At 45.5% G+C, this 23642-nt stretch overlaps 1 protein-coding gene across 1 annotated transcript in view; it reads left to right on the top strand.

Annotated features, from left to right (window-relative positions):
• CRISPLD2 (cysteine rich secretory protein LCCL domain containing 2) overlaps positions 1-16976 on the top strand; it is a 28922-nt gene extending 11946 nt beyond the window's left edge. Inside the window, exons 4-15 of the mRNA XM_009981115.2 lie at positions 611-743; positions 872-987; positions 2848-2948; positions 4455-4613; positions 5455-5515; positions 6137-6203; positions 7139-7269; positions 7414-7457; positions 8383-8455; positions 9972-10047; positions 14666-14799; positions 16846-16976. Coding sequence (XP_009979417.1) covers positions 611-743; positions 872-987; positions 2848-2948; positions 4455-4613; positions 5455-5515; positions 6137-6203; positions 7139-7269; positions 7414-7457; positions 8383-8455; positions 9972-10047; positions 14666-14799; positions 16846-16900 — 1150 coding nt within the window. The 3' untranslated portion in view covers positions 16901-16976. The remainder of the gene's footprint in view (positions 1-610; positions 744-871; positions 988-2847; positions 2949-4454; positions 4614-5454; positions 5516-6136; positions 6204-7138; positions 7270-7413; positions 7458-8382; positions 8456-9971; positions 10048-14665; positions 14800-16845) is intronic.
• The last annotated feature ends 6666 nt before the right edge of the window (positions 16977-23642 follow it).

The raw sequence follows: 23642 nt of genomic DNA on the forward strand, positions 1-23642 counted from the left end.
CTCTGGGCAACCTGTGCCAGTGCCTCACCACCCTCATTGTGAAAAATTTCTTCCTTAGATCTCATCGAAATCTCCCCTCTTTCAGTTTAAATCCATTGTCCCTTGTCCTGTCACTACACGCCCTTGTCCAAAGCCCCTCTCCAGCTTTCTTGTAGCCCCTTTAGGCACTGGAAGGCTGCTGGAAGGTCTCCCCGGAGCCTTCTCTTCTCTAGGCTGAACAGCCCCAACTCTCTCAGTCTGTTTTCATAGCAGAGGTGCTCCAGCCCTCAGATCATCTTCGTGGCCTCCTCTGGACGTGCTCCAACAGGTCCACATCCTTCTTGTGTTGGGGACCCCAGAGCTGAACGCAGCACTGCAGGTGGGGTCTCACGAGGTCAGAGCAGAGGGGCAGAATCCCCTCCCTGGACCTGCTACCCACGCTGCTTTGGATGCAGCCCAGGATATGATTGGCTTTCTGGGCTACCAGCGCACGTTGCCTTAAGAAACTTTTATATAAAAATTAGCAAAACTTGCATCAAAAAAAAATCTAAGCTTACAATGTGGCAGGAGGCTCCAGGTTTTGTTTGAAAACTTCTGTGAGAACTTCATGATTTAAACTTTGCTCCTTCAGGTACCGGTCTCCAGCTTTCCACGTCCAGTCTTGGTACGACGAAGTTAAAGATTACACGTACCCGTATCCTCACCAGTGCGACCCGTGGTGCCCTGAGCAATGCGCTGGTGCCATGTGCACGCATTACACCCAGGTAATGGAGACAAAGGGCTTTTGTACCTCCACACCCTCCGTCCCCGCTCCGTGTCCCACTTGTCACTGTGTTGTGTGCCCACAACAGGGCGAGTTTGCTGGTTTTCAACGCCTGCCTTGTGCTTGCAGATAGTCTGGGCCACGACGAACAAGATCGGCTGTGCCGTGAACACCTGCAAGCAGATGAACGTCTGGGGAGAAATCTGGGAGAACGCTGTCTACCTGGTCTGCAACTACTCGCCCAAGTAAGGCGGATGAGCTGGGCTCCCTCCAGCTTTCCTGAAACTGGCAGGTTGCTTAACTAGCCCGGGGTCTGGGGAAGAGATTTCAGGCAGTCTAGACTGGTGGTTGTGGCTTTAAATTTTCGCTTTAGACGGCAGCACGGAGCTAGTTTGAGACTTCTGAGTGTTGCCTGGAAAACTGAATGAGGGGCCGGGGCCAGGCTGGAGCTTTGATGTTCCTGCCATGGGAAGGAGGAGCAGGAGATGGCCAGGATGGAGCTGGCGTGTATTTCCGAGCGAGCCTTGCTCTCTCTCTGCTGCTGGGAGGGTGGGAGGGAATGGGGGGAGATTAACGCCGGTGGGTGCCGCTCCAGCAGCAGTTTCCGAACCCAGCCAGGTAGGCTGAGGTATCGCGACACATTTTCACACCCCCCACTGCCCCCCTCCCTGCAAAATCTGCTGGTTTAAACTCAAGGCTGCTTCGTGCAAAGCCAGCCCTGCAGCGGGTGCTGGTGGGAGCTGTGAAGAGATAAACCCCAGACCCAGTGAGCTCCCCCGGGTTTAAAAAAAAAAAGTGAAATAGCGAAATCTCGACTGATGCAGTGAACTCAATGGTTCGACTAAATTTCGAAACAAAAATCACGTTTCTTGCCTCATACATCCAGGAGAAGTTTCCTCCCTGGCAATGGCAATTAATATTTTCTCCTTTGATGGCTAATAGAGGAAACGTTCCCACTCTGAGTCCTCAGCCATTTAAATCTTAGCAGCAAAATGAAATGGGGAGGTCACCATGTGCAAACGGAGCGGCTTGGAGAGCGTCGGACTTCTGGAGATCATAGGGCAGAGTAACGCAGAGAAATGAGACATGTGGGTGCAGAGCCGGCAGCTCATGGCGCGATCCAGGCAGAGCCCCACGGGTGGGTTGTCTAAGCCCCCCTCCCTATTTTAGCTGCTGAGCACCTTATGCTTGTGGTTTGGTGGGGTTTAATAACCTGCTCCTCGTACGGGATCGCGCCGTCTCCCACGGAGCTCCCACAGCAGGGCTGGGCTGTTTGCACCACGTCATCCGTTCAGGGCTGATGGATGGAAAAATACTCTATTTCTGCAGTTTCTGCTTAATCTTTTCTCTCTGGCGTCAGTGGACCATTGTCCTCATCTAGCCTTCTAGGTGGAGACAGCTGAAAGAGCAATAACCGAAAGGTTCGCAGCCACGAGCTGAACTCCGGCTCCATCAGCCCCCTCAGCACCTAAATTTTGCAGCACAGAGTGCCAAAAAGGGCTTTTGTTTCTGGGTAGTTTCTTGAGGAAATGTAGTAATCCATTGATTTAGTTTTGTTTACATAAGATCACAGTATTTATGTTGGAGTTTAATGTAAAAGCCATATCGCACGCAATTTATTTAAGCAAAACCCCTAAAAATATTGTCTTGGAGGTGAAACGAGGAGGAATGTTTTTCTTGCAAGACTTTCCTGGGCTGGTTGTTTAGTTGCTGTGGGTCAGGATGATGTTTTTGTGGCCTCAGAGGCAAAACTGGGGACTTGAGGATGGCCAGGACGGATGAGCGGAGAGCGTGAAGTGCTGCTCCACTTCCCAGATTATCCGGCGTGATGGTCCATGTATTTCTGGTGGGTTCCAGATGGAAAATGGAGCAGCTTTCAGATGGCAAGGGCTGCTCTGAGCCCTTGGAGCTATTGCTGGAGGACAACAGGCAGCATGGGCATGGAAGAGTTGGGATAAGCCTTCTTTTCCCATGTACAACCCTCCATCCAAGAATAAGCATGGCAGAAACACCCATTTCCCCACTCCCTTAGTGCCAGGTGGTCTCGGGGGCTTGGATGGGGATTCGGGTGTCTTGATGGGTGCGCGTCGCTCCTGTCCTTGCAGGGGCAACTGGATCGGAGAAGCCCCGTACAAGGCCGGCCGCCCCTGCTCCGAGTGCCCGCCGAGCTACGGGGGAGGCTGCCGGAACAACCTCTGCTACAAAGGTACGTGGGGTTGGAAATTGGGGGCTCCTTGGCACTTCCCTGGGTGGGGGGAAAAGGCTGGAGCCAACTTTTGCCTGGAAGCTTTGCATTAGAAGCAGCTTTACGCGCCTTTTAATTAGCCATCCTTAATATTTCGCCATCGCGGCACGTGGTAAATCAGTGGCCGCTGCTGGAACCGAAAAGCCCCGAACTCCTTTAAATCTGGAGCGGGGAATTTGGCACTTTTTCCCTGGTGGAATCAAGAGAGCGAGCGCTCGGGTTGGGGGAAGCTGCTCTGAGCTGCTGTGGGTTTGGCTCCGGAGCTCCGGCAGGATTTTGAGTGCTGGGAGGCTGTGGGTAGGAGCCATCCCGTCCTCGCGGGGTTTGTTTGGGAAGGGAATGTTCTCCGGCGCTTACCCGAGGCGACGTGGGTGGGCAGAGCTTGGCCGCCTGCCCCGCTCCTCCAGGGGCCGGGAACGGAGCGTTTCCCTCTCTCCCCACCTTGGTTTTCACGGCTGCGGGATGAATGTAGCGATTGGTGTCTCTTGGAGGAGAGGAGAGGAATCGTGGATGGTTTTTCCTGGAAAAAAAATTTCTAAAATATATCCTTCATGCTGAAAGCTCTCCGGTGAAGCTGTTCTATAGCCTCACGCAGGATTTTCTGGGGTCATGCATTGAGGGCTTTTTTTCTTCTCCCGTGTGTTTTGCTTCAGGTTCCCTGGACACTCGCCCAAAGCGGAGCCTTATTTTGCCACGACGTTGTATTTAATGTTTTTAGCCTGGGGTTGTGGGTCCGGGGGGAGGTCCCTGGGGTGCAGAGGGGATGTCCTGGTGGTAGAAAACCCTTAGAGCCACCATCATCATCCCTTTGTGTGCATCATCCTTCGTTCCTCTCCTCACTGCCGAGGAGGAGAGCAGCGCAGGGTTTCAGGTAGGACTGGCCAAGCAAGATGAATTTTGCTGGCACCCTTTCCAAAATCCCTTTGCCCGGCTGTAACAGCAGGCAGCCTGTTCTCCGGCGGAGGTAAAGCCGAGGGATAAACCTGGCGCTGGAGCAGGAACTGGGCCATGCTGGAGGAGCGGCTGAAGCTGTGCTGATGGGGTGGTTTGGAGAACCAAACCCAGGTGGGAGGAGGAGAGGTTTCACCACCTTCCCAAATACTAAGACCCTCTTTTTGCATCCCTCCTTCAGCCAATTTGTGTTTTCCTCCAGAGAGAGAGCCGTATGGGAAACAGGAGAAGAAATATTGGAGGGTTTTTTCTGCTAATTGGTGGGCATCATTTCAAACCTCTGTTGTAGGATGCTCTAAACGCCACTTCGTGCGCGGAGGAGCGATGTCCCCTCCCGGTGCCGTGCCCACCCTGGCAATAGCCCTGCGCTGCCTTTAAGGAGCATTTTTGAGTTTCCAACTATTTAATAAGTAGATCCTGGTCGAACCAAACCATCTCCCTCAAAACACAAACCTGTCTGACTTCCTCGTTAAGGCGAACAGGCTGTAATTATTTTTAATCTCCTTTTCTAACAAGATTACCCTTACGAGGATCCCGTCATCGCCGAGACGGATGAGACTAACGAAGTGGAGCTTTCGCAGGTTGCGGAGCAAAATCCAGTGCGGTTCTACCCTCCGGAAAGCCAGCCCAGCAGAGCCATCAAGCCCAAGAAAATCGTCCCAGACTCCTACATGAGTAAGACAGCCTCTTTCTTTTTCAGCTCCTGTGAGTTTTAAAGTACCTTTATGGGGAAAGGTGTAGAAAGCAACGAGGAGGCTCGGTGAAAAATTAACTGGGAGGATGTTTTGAGTGGAGGGCGAGGTAATCTGTGCAAAAATTCACTGTTAATTATAGCAGGAGCCTGCCAGAAGCGGGGAGCAAAGCTTTCAAAAGCTTCTCATGCCTTTTGCAGCTCAATCTGCAGTAATTATTTGTTCCTTTAAGCCGTTTCAGGGAAGTATTGATGAAGTGAAGGTCCCCAGATGAGTAATAGCTTTAGGAAATGGTGGATTTATTTCCCATTTAAAGTACTCTGCACTCAGCACTTACCCCCTTTGCGGCTTCTGGAGCTTTAAAAAATTTATTTCTTTTTTATTTTTTTGCTTGGGAAGGTTGCTGAAGGTATTTGTGGGGCTGGTAGTACTTCCTCAGTTGTTTTCTAATCGCTGTTAATTAAAAGAGACTCATTGTGAAAACAAGGTGAGGCAAGCCAACGCATCCTTTTCAAGTTTATCTACCAGCATCTCCAGAGTCTGTAATTAAACGGAAACGAGAGCTCTGGCTGCAGACCTCGGGCTGTAAATCAAAGCCTTCAGCTGCCAGATGTTTCTTCCTTGCTCATATTTCCAAAGACACCTGTCTCAGGTGAAGGGCTAAAGAGGCACAAACTGCTCCAGGCTGCCTTGGTCTATGATAAGATTTTTATCTCGCTGCACCGAAGACCTCCAGGAAAGATACGTGGTGGTTGCTCATCTCCGTAGCTCGAGAGCAGGCTTTTCTTTGTAAAATATTTATTTATTTTATTTCTTCTCCCCAGCACAAGTCATTACCTGTGAAACCAAGATGAGAGACAAATGCAGAGGCTCAACATGCAACAGGTAGTGGTTTATTTATTGATACCTCTTGGAGCGCTGCGGGAAAAAGCGGTCTAAAAATTGTCCGGTTCTTGCAAATACAGGATAGGTGATACTGTGTATTTTTTGTGACTATCTAGGTAGATGGTTTTTTTAGAAAGAAAGAAAAAAAAAAAAAGCCTGAATTTGTCATAATACAAAGCCTTCAGCCAAGCCTAGCAATAAGGTGACTCAGTTTATTTTATTCAGCCGTGATGACCCACAGTTCCAGGTGTCCAAAATAGTTTAATAAATTTTGGAAGAGTCATTTTTGAGTCTTTTTCATGCATTCCACCGCTGTCTAAGTCAGACCAATAATTCATGGCTTGTCCCCTCCCAGCCAGTCGAGAACTTCTGGTTAAGGTTTCTGCAAAGAACAGGACAGTTTATCACTTGGAGAAAAACCAAATCCACAGAATCTAAATATCGGTCAGGCTTTTAAGGAGGGTGGAGAAACTGTTTTAAAAAGTAGCTATTTTGCAATCATGTTTTTTAAATGGAAGAGTTACGTGAAATGAATGGAATGACTATTAAATGAAATAGAGTCGAAGTCTGTTTTTCTTGAATTGTTTTTTCGCCACCCTCAAAGATATATATCTTTACCAGGTATTTGTGCCCAGCTGGCTGCTTACACAGTAAGGGAAAGATCTTTGGAACATTTTCTTATGAGAGTGTAAGTACCTTTTAATAGTTCCTAGATGTGATTTGTGGGGAGTTAGCGGTAATAACAGAAATGGGAAATGCCAACAATTCCAGTGTAATTTGGCTTTTCGTATTCTGTGATTGTGGTGCTGTAAAACGGTGCTAATAAAGATTATCTGTATTTTTCCTCATCTTAGTGATGAAAAAAAGACTTTGTCTTTCCAGACTTGGCTTCGTCATGAATGCCCTTAATGTGCAATGAAATCCATGGAAAATGAGAGATGGGGATCAACAGACAGCTCTTACAGAGCTCTCTTTAGCATGGGCAGCTGTCATGCTGAACAGAAACCTTATACAAAAAACACTGTTAAATATTGTAACTAAATAATCTTTTGGGCTGATTTGCTCGATCTGGAATTAAAAAGATAATTTGTAAATAAAGCATGGTGCTGTTTTCCCATTTAAATTTCTTTTGGGGTGAAGAAAGGTTGAAATTAAGAGTTTTAGTGTAAAAATGTGTTTGCTTTCCCCATCCTCACGTTGCCCATGATATGTCTTTCGCCCTGCGACTTCTGCCATTGCAGACAGTCTCCTCCTCTGAGTAGTTTCAGCAGAAATATTTTGAAGATTTTTGTAGAGAACTGGAGATATTTCATACTAGTTGTTAATTTCCAATGCTGCTTTTCTTTTAAATCGTATCTAAATGTCTGGTTTTGTTATTTAAAAAACCCTTGCCATTCAACCAGGCAGTGCTTAAAATGATGATGATGATAATAATAGAATAAGGTTGTGCTGGTAGGAGTAAGATTTAACAACCAGATTCCAAAGGAGTGTACTCAGCTCATTTTCCATTTGACACTTTGGTGGTGGTTTAATTTCTTCTTCACTTTTTGCACAGCGGTTGGTGAGCGTTGCTCTGTGAATGAGATTTATTTCACGTACTGTTTGTGTTTGTGCTCTTGTCAGTCGTCGAGCATATGTCGCGCTGCAATTCACTACGGCATCCTGGACAATAAAGGAGGACTGGTGGATATCACGAGGAAGGGGAGGGAAACAACTTTTGTGAAGTCTACCAGGAACGGTGTGGAGTCTTTTAGGTACTACCTTCACGACAGCGGTTTTGTGTTTGAGTTAAATATTAGCAGATGTTCAGTCGTCTTTGTTACTCATAGGTAGACATAGTGATTCAAGTAATTCTAGTATACTTCTTTTTTTAATAAATGTCTTTGCTTGTTTTGCAGGAAAAGTAAGCCTTCGAATGCATTCATGGTTTCCAAAGTCACAAGTAAGTTAAGTTTTAAAAGTTGAGAAGAAACCATTGTTGCTAGAGTTTTATGGGATGATTGAAAACATCGTTCCTTACAGCACTCTTTTTGATTTTAAGTGGTCATGTCAAAGGGTTCAGTACCACAACTAAACCCTAGCGTGGTCATCCGTCACCCACTATGGGCAATTCCACCATCAACCACCTCATTTTTCTGTGAGGATATAAGAGGATGGTGTAGAAAAAGATTTAAACGGGCCATTTCCAGCAGCATCTCCTGGTGATGGATCACAGTCGGGTCCAGACATCAGCTGCAATGTCACAAGCTGCTGATAATAAAGTGGTGGAAGATGAGCCATCCTTGTATGAAAGCCTCAGTCTAGTGTGAACACTGTAAGAAAAAAAAAATAGCACCTGATATAATAGTGCAATAGTATGATGAAACACATCATACATACAAAATTAGTTTATAACAATCAGTTGTCATAATTATGATGAGCATATAGATAAGTACTGTGGACTTCTACTTTTTAAACAATTCCCACTTTCTGAATATCTATGAATAATTTCTCCTCCATATAATGGTAATTTCAAATAGATCCACTCGAGCCACTTTCAGGGGAAACTATAAGTGTCAGGTTATTTGGAGTCTCCATCTGGAGCTGGAGCAAAAATACACCATCTTGTGGGTCTGCTGCTTTTCTCTTTTGAAAACTATGACCTCTTAAAGGCCACGTTGCAGTACAGGAGCAGAACTTCTGCTGGAGAGTTGCTCTGTCCTCTCCTGGGTTGCACGCTGCTGGTAAGGGAGCGAGCAGCCTTCCTCCTGGTACCCTCAGCTGGACGTGGGTCTCACCAGATGCTTTGCATGACCGTGACTTGTGTTTTCTGCAGCTGCCTGAGCTATTAGGTCTGGTAATTTGTCTTTCCGTGTTTATTCCCACAGCACAGACGCTGGATTGCTATACGACAGTAGCTGAGCTGTGCCAGTTCAAAAAGCCGGCGACCCACTGCCCCAGGTAACCACGTGCCACCAGCACGAGCCTGTTATGTTCAGCTTCAGCCCACTCTGCTCTGAGGGAGGAGGGTGCTGAGGTCCCCAGATCTGAGGGCTGGCGGGAATGGATGGAGGAGGGGGTTGGGAATGATGTGTGTCCTCCTGCCACCGTGCTCTTCTTGGCACAGAATCACAGAATGGTTAGGGTTGGAAGGGACCTGAAAGATCATCGAGTTCCAGTCCCCCTGCCATGGGCAGGGACACCCTCCACTACACCAGGTTGCCCAAAGCCCCATCCAACCTGGCCTTGACCACTTCCAGGGATGGGGCAGCCACAATTCCTCTGGGCAACCTGGTCCAGTGCCTCACCACCTTGAGAGTGAAGAATTTCTTCCTTAGATCTAATCAAAATCTCCCCTCTTTCAGTTTATAGCCATTTCCCCTTGTCCTGTCACTACACGCCCTTGCAGGCTGCTAGAAGGTCTCCCCAGAGCCTTCTCTTCTCCAGGCTGAACTCTCAGCCCCAACTCTCAGCCTGGCTCCATAGCAGAGGTGCTCCAGCCCTTGGATCATCTTTGTGGCCCTCCTTTGGACTCACTCCAACAGGTCCACATTCTTCTTGTGTTGGGGACCCCAGAGCTGAATGCAGCACTGCAGGGGGGTCTCATGAGAGCAGAGCAGAGGGGCAGAATCCCCTCCCTGGACCTGCTGCCCACGCTGCTTTGGATGCAGCCCAGGACACGGTTGGCTTTCTGGGCTGCCAGTGCACATTGCCGGCTCATGGTGAGCTTCTCCTCAACCAACACCTGCAAGTCCTTCTCCTCAGGGCTGCTCTCAATCCATTCTCCACCCAGCCTGTACTTGTGCTTGGGATTTTGCAGGACCTTGCACTTGGCCTTGTTGAACTTCATGAGGTTCTCACAGGCCCACCTCTTGAGCCTGTCCAGGTCCCTCTGGATGGCATCCCTTCCCTCCAGCGTGTCCACAACACCACACAGCTTGGTGTCATCAGCAAATGTGCTGAGGGTGCACATGATCCCATCATGATAGAAGATCCATGTTAAGTTTTCAGATTGCTTCCACAACACGTGAGTCAGGCTACACGATCCCATTTCAGCACATCCCTGTGCACAAGTGTGCAACTTCACACTCGCCCTTTATTCTCCTGCACTCGCTGCTTTTTTGGATGTGGTTTTCCCTTCTGCCTTAAAAGAACTGAAGAAGTTTATTCTAGAAAGCTGCTTTGTGCAGGTGCAAGTCATGGCAGGGCAGGGGGGGCACAAACACATGCAAATAATTACGTGCACAGCATCGTGCAAAAATATAGGTACTCCCCTTGGAAAATGTCATAAAAGTCCAATCCCTCTTTTCCTGCTCTAAACCCCTCTCTACCAAATGTCATCTGAGGGGAACGAATAATTAAATTCACTGTTGCCACCTGCAGACCAGATGCAGGCACTTGAAATCTCCCAAGAATGCAGCTCGCTTTCCTGTTCAGCCTTGACATAGAGAATAAATCTGAATAAATTGTTTTCTAGGATTTATTGTCCAGCCCACTGTAAAGACGAGCCGTCGTACTGGGCACCAGTGTTTGGCACAAACGTTTATGCAGACGTGAGTATGCTCCTTTCTCGGTTGCCCCCGTGTGTCACGATGTCCGTATCGCAGAGCTGGGGTCGTATCCCGGGATTGAGGGAAGGCAGCGACCCTCTCCGTGATCGTTGTGACGTGGGGATGGGGTAAACGGGGATGAAGGAAGAAGTAGCACCAATAAAGTGCAACAGCTACGACACCGGGCTGGGGTCAATGGGCTTGGGGAGTCCTTCCACGCTCCGACACTGACCTATTTTTGTGGACTTGGACATGTCACTTAACCGCTCCGTGCCTTAGGGGCTACAGCTGTGAAAGGACCTTAGCGCTTTGGGATCCCCAAGTGTTTTGGGATCTACAGGTGAACACCAAAGGGTTTTTTATTAAAAACTATCACACCATATAGTTGGCAAAAATAGACCTTCTTCCCCCTCCCCTGTCCACCTCTTTCTGGGAGCTGAACGGAGGTTTTGAGCTGTTGGGACGCAGCGCAGAGCAGTGGCAAGAAAGCACGCGGGTTGGTTTCGTGGGTTTGTTTTTCTAAACTCTGCTTATGGCGATGAGCAGAGACGTGATGCTAAAACTAGGCAGAGAGTCATTTTTTTGAAATCTCTTAATATAAGGCCTCTAAAAACTGGGTTTCAACATTTTTCCATTTGTGGGTGCCTCTTTTTTTATTTTTCTTTTTTTTTTTTAAATCTTTTTTTTTTTTTCCTTTCTGTTTTTGTCAGAGATTGTCTTTAGAAACACCAGCTCCCTGGCTGGTGCGTAGCGTGTAGCAACGTGCTTTCCGAAGGCCTGGGGGGAAGCAGTCAGCAGATCATGGACCCCCCAGCTCGAGGCTGGTGTGGAGCTTTGCAGATTCTCGAGGGGAAAAAAAACATCCTGGAGAAATCAAATGTTAATTTGGGGCGAGCGATTCTGAAAGCAAATTTTAAACCCTCAATTTTTTTTTATTTTACTTGAAACCCATTTTTTTGAAGGTAGAGCTAAACAAACGGCTCAGCCTGGACTAGCTCACGTGTAAATTCTTCGGGCAGCTGCCACCCCATGGTACCTCTGTGCATGCTCCAACCTGCAGGAAATGGGAAATACAAGGGTATTAGGCGAGGACCAGCATCGTTTCCCGATTCGTACTGACGCAGAAGGATTAGTGTCCTTTAATGAATCGCAAGCTCTGTTTCCTACCGTACCCCCTGGGAATTGTTTCATAAATGGGGGCATGGGCTGTGATTTGGAGGAAAATAAAATAAGGAAAAAAAAAATTATTTGGCCGCTTCCTAGAGGGTTTGGTTAGCTTTTGTCTGGCTGACTGTACTAATAGCGTGGTGCGGGTGTAGTAAGGGAAGCGTTTAGGATTTTTGGGAGAGTGAGAGATTGGTAGCAATGGAGGTGAAACCAGCTGGGAAGAAGGAGTTTGGGGAGGCTGTGGAACACACTGCCAGGGCAGAGGTATCCATGCTGAGAAATGCCCTGGCTGGGAAAGCCAGCAAGAGGAACACGCGTGCCATGCATGGGGAGTTTGGGCAAAGGCTTTTCCCAGGAACACGGGCTGTGCAGGATGCTCTCCTGAGGGAAATGCTGGTAATTAACCCGAGGAATGATTAAAGCAGAGAATAAGCTGGATGAGACAAGTGCTAGTCTTCTGAGAGGGCTTTCAGCTTCACGTCTGGAGTGGCACCTTCATGGCTTTGGGGGCACTTGTGCTCCAACTGTGTCTTCTTCAAGAAGTTATCTAAAAGAAAATGAAGCATCTTTCCCTGTTTCCAGTCTCCCTCCCTGCAAGGTGCCCTCTGGCCTTTTAGTACCTTCTCCAAAATGTCCATTTGCTAAATGCTCTGGCAAGTAAACAGTTGATAGTGCAAGCTGGGATGACAAAAATGCTTGGCTAGTTTGGATAACTGGAGCTGATTCACCATGCTTTGACCTGAGACAGTGTTCATATTTGCATGATGCCAGGAAGGCACGTGAAAATTTGTTTTGCCTTGAAGAACAAAGCTGTGACATGAAGAATTGGCAGTTTTTATGAGATAAGCCTGATTTTTATTCAAGAGGCATAGGCGCCGCTATCTCGGTGTATGTTAAGGGATTTTCGCCCACTTTAAATGCATTCTGGTTGGAGGTTTTTTACTCATCATTATCAAATTATCTTGGATTATCTTTCTTGGATACCCCTGGTGAATTGAAGCACAAAGAGGTATTGGTGACATTTGCTTTAAAAATCAGTGCAGGAAATTGTTCATGGCGAAATTAGTAAGGCTGTGGAACAGGGACATAGAAGACCCTTAAAATTTAGGATAAATTAACAAGAAAATATGCTATGGGAAAAGTTCATGCCCAAATCCCAGGTTTTCCCACTGAACAGCATTACATTTGGGTGAGAACGGACTCACTGCCCGGGTGCAGGGTTTGCAGATGGAAGCAGCACGTGGAGGCACAGGGGCAGGAAATGTATCCAGCATCCTCCCAGCGCTGAAATCAGTAGCAAGAAGCACCTGATCGGGGAACGGAAAGTTTGTTGCCTCTTTTCCCTTGTGACATATTGAGGGGAAAAATTAAAAAAAAATAAAAATTCTATGAACACATGATTATACCTAGAAAATCAAACTCAGCTCTCACTAATGTGGACAGGACCCGTTCTGGGGTGATGCTGGAGCTGCATGAACACCTCGGGTCTTTATCAAGGCTGTAAAAGAGTTTTTAAGTTTCGTAAGACACTTATTTGTTGCTCTGCCTGGTTCTTAATGCAAGGGAGACATGTCCCCATCCCGGCTCAGGAGCCCTGTCGAGCTAGGAGAGAAAACAGCTCTCTGCTCTGAGATAAGGTCTTTTATCCACAATTTTATGGCAATCAGTTGGAGGAGGAGAGATCACCCTCATAAGGAGGGAGCTGTTTATCGTCAGAGCAAACCAAGTCAAGTGGCTCAGCTCTCAGGAGATCTGAACTTAGCGATTAAACCGGTCACACGCTAATGAGGAAATGATGGGTGGTTAAACTCCTAGTCACAGACTATTGCTATAAAACGTGTCGTCGTTCTGTGATGTATGACCCAGAGCCCACTTCGTCAGGAAACGCTCTCAGAGCATCCCAAGGGGCTACGCCACGGAAAACTGTTCCACTGCCCAGACAGCTCTTGTATTTCTGAATGTGAGGGCAAGCAAGACCTTTATTCTCGTAATGTCTCGTTTTCCAAAAGCTCTGTCATCAATCCATCAAAGCAGAGCCCAGCCTGGGATAGAAGAGGGCTGTAAGCCAACCGAGCGATACAGGGAGGTTTGGAGTAAGGCAATGAAAAGCCCGTTGGCCAAAGCTTTGAGTAAGCGGCAGAACAGTGAGTACTGGAAAAAAAACAGGAATGCCTTGAAAAGAACATCTTTTAGGATGTGTCCCAGCGGAGCGTGTTGCAAATTGATTCAGGACAGTTTAGTTTTACGAGCCAATTTTAGATATACAGATTTCCCACCGCGTACAAGGAGGAATTCGCAGCGTATCTTCCAAACGCAGCGTTCCCGTGCTCCCTTGACCATATATAGAAGCAAAATACCAAACTGGCACTCCAAACCTCAGAGGGCTGCCAAGAGATAGGCCATCCACGGTGATAAATATATAGGGGACAAAGCAAACCTGCCATATATGGCTGCGAGAATGAAACAGCACGATCCGTAACTTACGTACGCACGCGACGGGAATGTTTGCCCTTGGCACCGGTTTTGTGGTACTTTGATTTTTAGGGATCAGGGAGCTTATGGGGTTGGGATTTTCACCTGCTGCACTTCCCTGTGCAAAGCTGGCTTTTGTGATTTTTGCTTTTTGTTATTCCAGCTTGCTGTATGTAAATCCTCCAGAGGGTTGATGGCCAAGTTTATACCGTGTAGAGGTTTAAAGCCTTCTCTGCTTTTGATCTGTTTTCTGGATGCCTAGGGAGCTTAGTCACCAGTTGTTAGTGTTTTGGGTTCCTCCAGCTCTTCTGACTCTGCACATCTCGGAGAGGGGGGTAACGGCGCGACGTGCAGCAGAGAAGCTTTAGTCTTTTCAGGAACGTTAATCTCCCTCCGTTCTCGGCGTTGTCTTATGGGGTAACACCTGTCCAAAAACTACACCACTCGATAGGTGCAGTCCTTCTGTTTTTCCTAGAAAGAAGGATGTGAACTGTCCAGGATAACCAGTGGTCACTTACCTTAATTCAGGAAAAGCATCTGCTTTTCAAGCAACTGGGTGAATCAGCTTTGCTGAGGTGACTGGTCACTAGCAAATGGTTTCACTGCAGCGGTTTCTCTGGTGCAAACCCAAGAGACATGGGCTGGAAAGTTGTCCTCGATTCAGCTTTGGCCCTGGATAATCTCCCAGGCACAGCTCCACCGCAGAAGGGAGTGGTGGAAAGGCAGCTTGTCCTCTGCAGTGGTGGTGGATCTTTTTACAGCCAGGGCTTATGACATACCCGCAGGATTTGGTCCATGACATCTTTTATCCTTTGTCTGTCCATAAGAACAACAGAATTGTTTCATAGCTTTTCACTCCACCCTTTCTTAAATTTTTTTTTTTTTTTGATTCCCTGGTTTTCCCTGATGCTGATGGAAATAGTAAATCTCCAGATATAAAATATAGGCGTTTTATAAGTTGAAATAATCAAATATTTTTCAGAGCTCCAGTATCTGCAAAACTGCTGTGCACGCAGGAGTCATTCCAGATGAAAGAGGTGGTTTTGTGGACGTGATGCCTGTAGAAAAGAAGAAAATTTATGTTGGTTCCTTAAAGAACGGAGTCCAGTCTGAGAGGTGGGATTTTTTTCTTTGTACTTTCCTCTTCTCGACTGTGTGTTCAGTTGCATGTCAAAGTCAGCAGATATCAGCCAGAAAGGCTGGTGGATTGGAAATACGTGACTTAACAGCGTCACTGTGAATTTTGGGATGCAAAGAAATAGAGCGTGTTGTCCTGCTCTTACCTTCCTGCAGTGAGTCTCTGCTTTCAGATTGGTGTGAAAGCTCTGAAATATTGTGAAGCCTTGTTTTATTTTATTACAATACAGGCCGATATAAATACTTTTTTTTTTTTTAATGTGTTTATCACATTAAAAGATAAGCACAGGTATTTCTGCAGCTTTCAGCCTGGGCCATGCTTTGAGGATTATAACTGGGATTTCCATTCACTTCTGGGATGTGGGATGCGTTTGTATTTGTGAACTAATTTCCTCCGTTCTCTTCGAAAGAAGAGTGAGTAAATTAACCTCTTGAGAGATAAAATAGTTTTCAAAGATGGGATGGCCACGCCTGTAATTTTTTGTAGTTTCTTTTGGGCTAACCTGCTGGTTTCAGTGTACAATTGCAAATCAGTGCTTCCCAAATCCTGCACCTCCAGGTGATTGCAATGATGGAGTCGCAGCTCCTTCAATCCCTTCTAATTTGAAACTTCTGTTTCAGTCTATGATGTATTTTTTTCAGATATTGGTGTGATGGTACTGATTTCTCAGAGCTTCTTTGCAAACATAGAATTTCCCACTATCGTGCGAGGTTTTGGCCACTACTAACATGGCTCTGTCTGCTCTATGTGGTTCCTGTTTTATAGTTATTATAAGAAATACAAGCAAGTTTCTTGGTTTTATTCTAATATATAGAATATCCCAGAATGCTGTAGAGCATCTCAGAAAACAAAAATAGGAGAAGACAGGAAAGCTGTAGGAAAGCCATAGGAATTATCTATGGGTTTATTTAGTATGGATCTATCAGGGTCAGCGTTTTGCAGTTGTGTGATTTGCAATTCGGTAGATTGGATTTAGGTGACAAACCTCCCGTTCGTTTGAGTTTTCTTCTCTCTCTGTCTTGCTTTCACTCATCTTTTATACTGCCAGACAACTTTTTACTTAGCTAGGGCAGAGTTTGCCACCCGAGAATAAACTCTACTGCTAGCAGTGACGTGCAAGATGAGCACCATGTGCTGATCTAGGAGGTGAGGGAAACCAAAGACGTTTGGGATGAGCATGGAGGTTTGGAAGGTGTTATTTACACTCAGCAATACGGAGCGCCTTCGTGCTGTGAGATCCACCAGACAGTGAAATAGCTTTTCAAAGATCAAGGTGAAACCTTACCCTTTAGGACACGGGAAATAACCTTTGGTAAAGATGCATAACCAAACAGGTACGGGGAAAATGTTGCCTTTGAGATTTACTGAATCTTTACACTCATTGGAATGTTTATTTTGCAGGAATATGAAATTTTGCCTTTTTCCTGGGGTTTCGCAGCCCAGCAGGGCTGAAGAAATAAGGGCTGGGAACAGACATAACCCCTTGTCTCTGTGCACATAGCCAGCAGCTTGGAGTCAGAGCTGTTGGGGACACCTCTGCAGATTGAAACAAATATCTGTATTTATTGTCGTTTAACATGAGCTGATCCGGCTGCTCCCATTGCCAGCAGCAGGAGACTGGCCAGCCAGGCCCTGGGAACCTGCCAGCCTGTTTGACAACTGTTTTTAGGAAAGCACGTTCCTCTCTGTGCCTGAATCCTTGCGTAAGGGAGCACAGTGTTCCTTGGATAAAACCTGGCACTCTGAGAGAGGCTTTTGCTTCCCAGCTCCTTTTGTTGGCATTAGCACTGTCGATTTGGATGAAAGCATAAACCAAAAGTGAACTCGTGGATTTTGTGGATTTTTTTCTTCCTTTATCTTTCTCCTGGTAAGGCCACATCAGCACAGAGCCAACGTGCTGAGGCAGTGCACAGCAAAGAAATTCAGAGTTACCTGTAAGTCTATCACGCTTTGGGTCCTGCAGTGCCTGCATTTGGTTAATTACATGTTTCTTCTTTTTTTTTTTTTCTTTCCTTTTTCTGCAGCTTGAAGAATCCTTCAGATGGAAACGCTTTCCGAATTTTTGCTGTGAAGCAGTAAATTCCCAGGGAAGGTGCAGGATTCTTTGGGAGAGGGCTCTGTTGATCTCCAGAGACAGGAAGGTTCCTCCAACAGCATCAGCTCTGACCATACCCTCCTTGCCAATCTCTTTCAGGGAATTAAAAAAGAAAAGAAAAACAAAGCAAAAAAAAAAAAAAAAAAAAAGACACCAGGTTCTGACTCAGCTGTTCGCATCTCATCGCACCCGTTCAGCGTTGTATCTTCCCGTTTCGTGTTTTTCTTTCTCTAGGGGCATTCAGCAAAGATAAACTGTTCTAACTTCCAATTTACAAGAGGTGTGCTACACAGAACGGTGGTGGCTCCGTGTACAGCAGCCGTAGGGATCTCAGCCTGGCCCTGGACGGCGTTTTTCGGGCGTGAAGCATCTACTGCGGTGGGCGTGAGGACATGCACTGCCCAGCAGGCTCAGAAGTGGGCGGCTGTCCAGGCGCTGGACTCTTTGAGATGAGAAACTGTTTTAAAATTTGCGTCTTTTGAGGAGAGGCTGGGCTTTGGTAGAGTGTTTTTTGTGTATGTTTGATGTTTTCTGTGCAAACGAAGAGGAAATTTGGTGTTTTCCTAACGAGGCAGCATGCGCTGGGGCATCGCGCTAGGCTACGTTGTAGGATGGTGTCGTGTTTGGGGAGAGGACATTCTTGTCGGCTGGACATTGAGGTGTTTTGGGACTGGAGTACGTGTGAAGTGGTGGCAGAGATCCTTGCTGCAGAAAATGAGGCCACCAGGTAATCCAAACGGCAGGTTTCATGTTTGCTGGTCAAACATTGGCAGGTGTTTTGCAAGTCTGGCGACCTTTGAGAAGTCAGTGAATCGGGGCTCCTGTGCTGGCACATCTCCACCTATGCTACCCGTCATTTCAAATAAGATTTCAGTTAAATGCAGTGTATTGTTTTATACAGCAGTGCTGGTTGTTTTATCTGTAGTAGTTAAGTAGTTATAAAGTTAACCTTATTTCTGCTAAGAATGGTGGCATCCGTAGGAGGCACGTTCACTTCATCTTCGTGAAGTCCTTTTTGGTGTGTGCAGCTCTGAGACTTTAAAGACAGGGCTTAAATTGAGGTAGATGAATTTTTCCTGTCCAATTTGTAACATCAACAGATCCCAGCTTCCAGTCTAAACTCTGTACTCATGAGCATTTGTCATCCAGGATGGTATGCTTTGCAAAACCCGTGGTGTTGTAATGACATTGTTTAATATCTTGTTATTTATGTCTCAACATACATCCAGATGCTTTTCAAAGCCAAGAGAAGAGCCTAGCACAACCTGCTCTTTAAGGCAGGAGAGTATTCTCTGGAAATGAATTTTTAGAATTGGTCTAAACACAAATCTGGTTGTCTTTTGATGCACATACGTCCATTGCTCATGAAAAGACAACGTAAACATTAGTTCTTCAATTCTTTTAAATTCATAGTCCTTCCGCTCAGTAACTTGATTGTAATATTGTATAACAAATGGGAATATATTTCCCTCTATTTGACAGATGTCTCATAGCTGCTCTCACAGTCAGACTATGTTTGGTTTAATCTAGACATGTAAAAGCCATCTCTTCTTCAAACTGTTTCAAAACGCAGATCAAAAACGTTTATATGATTAAGCATTTCTTTAATTCTGCGAACACCGTGAAATCAGCAAGGAAATTACTTTTATCACTCACTTTGTCTCACCGATGGGGTTTCTTTCTCTGTGAAATCTGAATTTGGAAAGAGCCCTTTTGTAAATGACGAAATTGGAGCTGCTTTGCATCATCTCCAAAAGTGCTGCACAGCAAACCTACCTTTGAGGTGGATAGAGAGAAATGGCTCTATGTGTCGTCTCTGTTTATATAGTATCGTCTTCCAAGGTGTACAGTATTTGCTTCAGATAGGAAAACTGAGCTATTTTGTTTTCTCAATAGGTAAATTGATGTTACAAACAGCTGGACTATATCTTAGAAAAGCTGCTGGTTGGAAGCGTTTGAGATTACGGCAGCGGGATAAGGTTTCCCTGTTTCTGCCCTCTGTGAACAGTTGTGCTATACATGGTCTGGTTCAAACCCCTGAAATACTGCAGCATGAGTCTAGGACCATCGTGGGCCAAATGGTAGCCACAGTGCTATATACCGAATTGGAAGGTGTAGGAGATGCAATCGGGTATGGGGACTGCAAAAGCACCTAAAACACTTCGATGCTGACGTAGGATCCCACCTCTGATACGCTGCCCGTGACGATTACATATGCTGTAAAGTGGTAGAAATAAATGTGAGGACTCTTCAAGAAAAGTCCAGGGGATTATCGTGAGCACATAAAAATCCAAACAGCTTGGGATGTATCTACCTGAAGGAAAGGGGGAGAAGGAAGAATTATTATTCCAACAGAAATATCCTAAAACGCTTATTTCAAGTTACGATTGCATATTTTTATCTTCAGCCAACTGGTTTGGATTTTTAGAAACCGATGTTAATTTAAGTCTGTATCTGTCTATTTTTATATTTGCTGTACAAAAGAGAAATTGTGACTTTACTACACAAATATTATTTGAGGTCCTGGGTGCTATTAATTTAAACATACCTCCACCAGAATTAGGGGTGATCAGGTCCTCCAAGGCAGTCATGATATATCAATTATTCGCAACCGTGTGCGCTAGCTATTCATATATAGGTGGGACAGTACCAGTTTTTAGCCTAATATTTACTGATTTTATTTCTGATACCAACCCATTTCTCAGCCTAACATGTTTCAATGCAGCTTAAAGATGCAGCACGTCTTTATATCACCAGATCCATTCCTTCTTGGACTCCAGCTCAGCAGATTAGTAAGCACGTGCCAACTTGAAGCACCCAGGTGTAGCCTTACTGGAGCATCTGGTTAAAGCCCTAGGAAAGCCAGTGCTGCCTGGTTGTTTTTTTTTTTTCCAGTAAATACATTTTCAAATCCAAGACTGCCAGGGCAGACACTGCCACTGCAGAACATCTGGCTCAGCATAACCAAATCTCCAGAAAACACAACCAATGCTAAAATCAAAGCACGACACTTCAACGGCCAGTGTGCTGTCAAGTCCATTGGCTTCCTTAATTTCTTTATTTTAATACGTTCAGCCAACAACTGATCAAGGAATCTCCAGTTGGTCAGTTGTCCATTCTAAATATTTAGGGCCAGTTCATAGAGTTGCTTTTTTTCTATGAAAAATGATGTATTTTACTTCCTATGTATAAAAGTTTCTTGTAAATTTTTGTGTGCCTTTGCATGTTTTTCAAGGGGCCGTGTGTTTGTTTATAAACTATAATTTTTTTCTAAATACAGAATTGTAAGATATCTCCCCCTCCCCTTCCATTTTAATTTGATTTCTGAATTATTTGTGAAATAAAACCTTCCCAGAATGAATACTTCCCTTGTCTTTAATGCTCAGCCAGAGCTGGGGTTGAATTTAGAAGAGCTATTTGGGATTAATCCTGGAGTATCCATCCCCTGGAGAGCCCAAGCGAGATCGGGATGTGCAGAGTCTGTTCCACAAACAAATAAATACAACTGGGCAGTACCCAGGCATTAAAACTCAACCTTTATGCCCATCAAGAATAAGAAGTATCCTTCCCTGAAACATCCTGAGAGTAAGGGAAAATCAGCATTTGTCTCTAAACCCCTGCAATATACGGACTGAAGTAGATTAATGGGTTGGAAAAAATGTTTAATGAAGTAGTGCTGCAAAATACAGCTGAGATGAACTCCTCCTCACCTGACCAGGCTGTTGTTAAATGTATAATTTTATTTTTTTTTAAGGGAAAAGTATACAGATTTTTTTTTTAATTCCCTCTGAAATTTTCTCTAAGCTTCTACTTGCCGACAGCACCACAAATCAAACCGAGTTGTTTCATGGTAATTCAACACCATCTTGGTTAAAGGAGCAGCATGACAAGGAGGTTTACAACTCAGCCTCCAGCAATGAGCACCATATGGCTTTTGACCAGAAATGCAGACTGAGCCACGGGAGGGAGTCTTGATTGACAGGAAGATCATGAAATTTTGTGTTTTCCATTACATATACAAGATGATCAACATAAAATACAGAGATGTTTTACTACTCCAGGGCTGGCCTGATGCAGTTATAGTCGAACAGTATTTTCCTGTAAAACCCAAACCAAGGACTGACATGGTAGCAAGGTTATTGAGCAGCCAATGATTTCTGCAAACAGAAAGTTTTGCAGCTATCGCATGCTCTACAGTTACAAACCGCACATTTGAACTTACTCAAGCCCAATTTGTGCTTGATTTTCCTCACTGTCACTGCTGCAAAAACATCTCCCTTGCTGAAAATGTTGGGGAAGATTTTCAAAAGCAAAGCTTAAAAGTAAGCAGAGAGGGATATACAGACTAATGCTCATGGTCATGCTGAGGCTGCTTAGACTGTCCTATTAATTGCAACAGTTACTTGGTTTCCTATTTGCTAGCACTACAAAATGCCCCAAAATACTATTGCAAAATTTGGGTCCTGGTTGATGTAGGGAGGACAATAGCATAACACCCAAAACTCAAGGCTGATATTCCTGTTCTTTGTGTTAGCTTCCATCCCTTTGATGCTGGCTGTGGTTTTGCTAGCTGTTGCCTCCTCCTGCTCGAGCCATGTACTTGACCCTATGCTTGTCAACAACAAAAAAAAGTGTTATCAGGAGTGCTGTGGGTGATGAACATTGCAGACAAAGCTGTGTCTTCTTTCTATACAGCAGATATGCAGAACAGGTAAATGAAGACTGAGAGTAACACACAACGAGGTAGGAGCACAATTTAATTTTTTATTTTTTTCCCCCAGGGGTGCGATTCAGGTTCATGCTTTAGTGAAGAGGATATAAAAACTGGAAGGCTGAATGTAAGTAGAGTGGAAAGGAAAGAGAAACCAATGCAGACGCAGCCTACAAAAGGCACGGATATGACAACCTTGTTTTCCCACTTTGCTGGTAATCCTCCGGGATGAGCAGGATGCAGGGCTCTCCCTGCTCGCTGTTTCAGGAGAAAAGTCTTGTTGCCTGTTGCTCTGCCTTCTGCTCCTCATCCCATGCAGAGCTCATCAGAGGCTATGTATAGCACGGGCATACCTTGGGACGGGTGTTCTTCCAAAAACCCACATTCATTTATAGGATGCACCCAGGCAATGTTTTCAAAACCATTTTGCAAACCATGGGGGTTAGTTCTCATTTATACTAAGGACCTACTTTAAGGCACTTAGAAGACGTTTATGCCACTTTCGGGTGTGGACAGAGCAGTGTAAAGAAGCCTCAGTGTAAACAGAAACCACCCTTCTATCTTGTTGACAGTGGTTCAAATAGAGTTATGGAGTTAAATCAACAGACAAGGTCTCCCTTATGCAGGACTCTTCTCTGCAGTGTTTGCTCCTCACCCTTTGGGCCATGTGAGCAGGCAAGGGCTATAAGCAGTTTCCCTCATCATCCTGCTGCGTAGCCGAGCACATCGTGGTGCTATTGAGTGTCAAATTGAATAGAAGGCTATTTATAGTGGGCTGAAAGCCAGGAGGCTCAGGTGGAATGTTATAGCTGAAAGCTGAAGGAGAAGGGAGCACAGGCTTGTCAAATAAATTCAGTGCTTAAGAATGCCTTGCAAGTAGTGTTGCTTCTCACAGGCTTGGGGATCCTCTGGGTTGTGGGTGACCATGACCCCAAGAGAGGACCTGCCAACACGTACGCTGTCCTGAGAACTGCTTGATACTGATCCTCAGGCTTTTATTTCTTTTTTTTTTTTTTTTTATTTCCCAGCACTCGTGGAAGCTGAGAAAACACCATCTGTGAACTATGCCAAGGGACCAGAGGACAAGTTTGTCAGAAATAAATCTTAAAAGCAGGCTAATTTCCTTTTCCACCAGCTTAACAGGCCTTATGAGTAGGAAAAAGAGATTAAAAACCTGATATAGACTGTAGGGGAGGTTTTGGTACCATCTCCCTGAAGTACTTGTGACCAAAACATGGTTTAGATGAATGCAAAGGGGCTCCAAAACTGGATCAGTAACTGTGACTATCTGGAGAGTAATTCTCAATAGTTTTGTTCCATCTGTTTAAATCTGTGGGGAGCTGTCCTCTGCAGGCAAAATTTCAGCCTGATTCTGACCGATCTTTTTATTAATAATCTGTTTGGTGGAATAAAGACTGTGCTTTTTAAAAATCTGCACAGGGATGGATGGTGCAGACAAGAGAGTCCTGTGGGATCCTGAGGTGGGTTTGCAGACGGACCTGTGGACCTCCTGCCACGTCTGAGGTAAAGTACTGGGGACAAAGCTGGAAAAATGTTGATCTGAAATGCTGGCGAGGGGTGGCTTAGGGCATCCCAGTGGGGATGTCACTGAGCAGAGTAACAGACTGAGCGTTGGCTGCTGCAGAGCAGCACGGACCGCTGAAATGCGGAGGAGGCATCTCGTACCAGTGCCAGGCATGTAGCACCATCTGAGGACAGGCTTTCGGTGGGAAGATGGAGACCATGGAAATTTTCTCATCTGCAGAGTCATGAAACAATCTCAGGCATCTGAGGGCAGCCGGCCAGCCCAGCAGGCTGCGTTCCCCTTTCCAAACACACGAGTGAAGTCAAGCTGCCTTAAACCGTTACAGCAAAACAGATGCACAGCGTTAAGTAGCCTATTGCTGGTCAACAGTTTTCTGAGGAACAGCTTCTTTATCAGAAAATCATGACTTTTTGTAAATCCAAAGCACTGAATAGGAATCTGTTTGCATGCCAACCGTTTTAATGAGAGC

Source organism: Tauraco erythrolophus, chromosome 15 (genome assembly GCF_009769465.1).
Source record: "Tauraco erythrolophus isolate bTauEry1 chromosome 15, bTauEry1.pri, whole genome shotgun sequence".
Classification (NCBI taxonomy): domain Eukaryota; kingdom Metazoa; phylum Chordata; class Aves; order Musophagiformes; family Musophagidae; genus Tauraco; species Tauraco erythrolophus.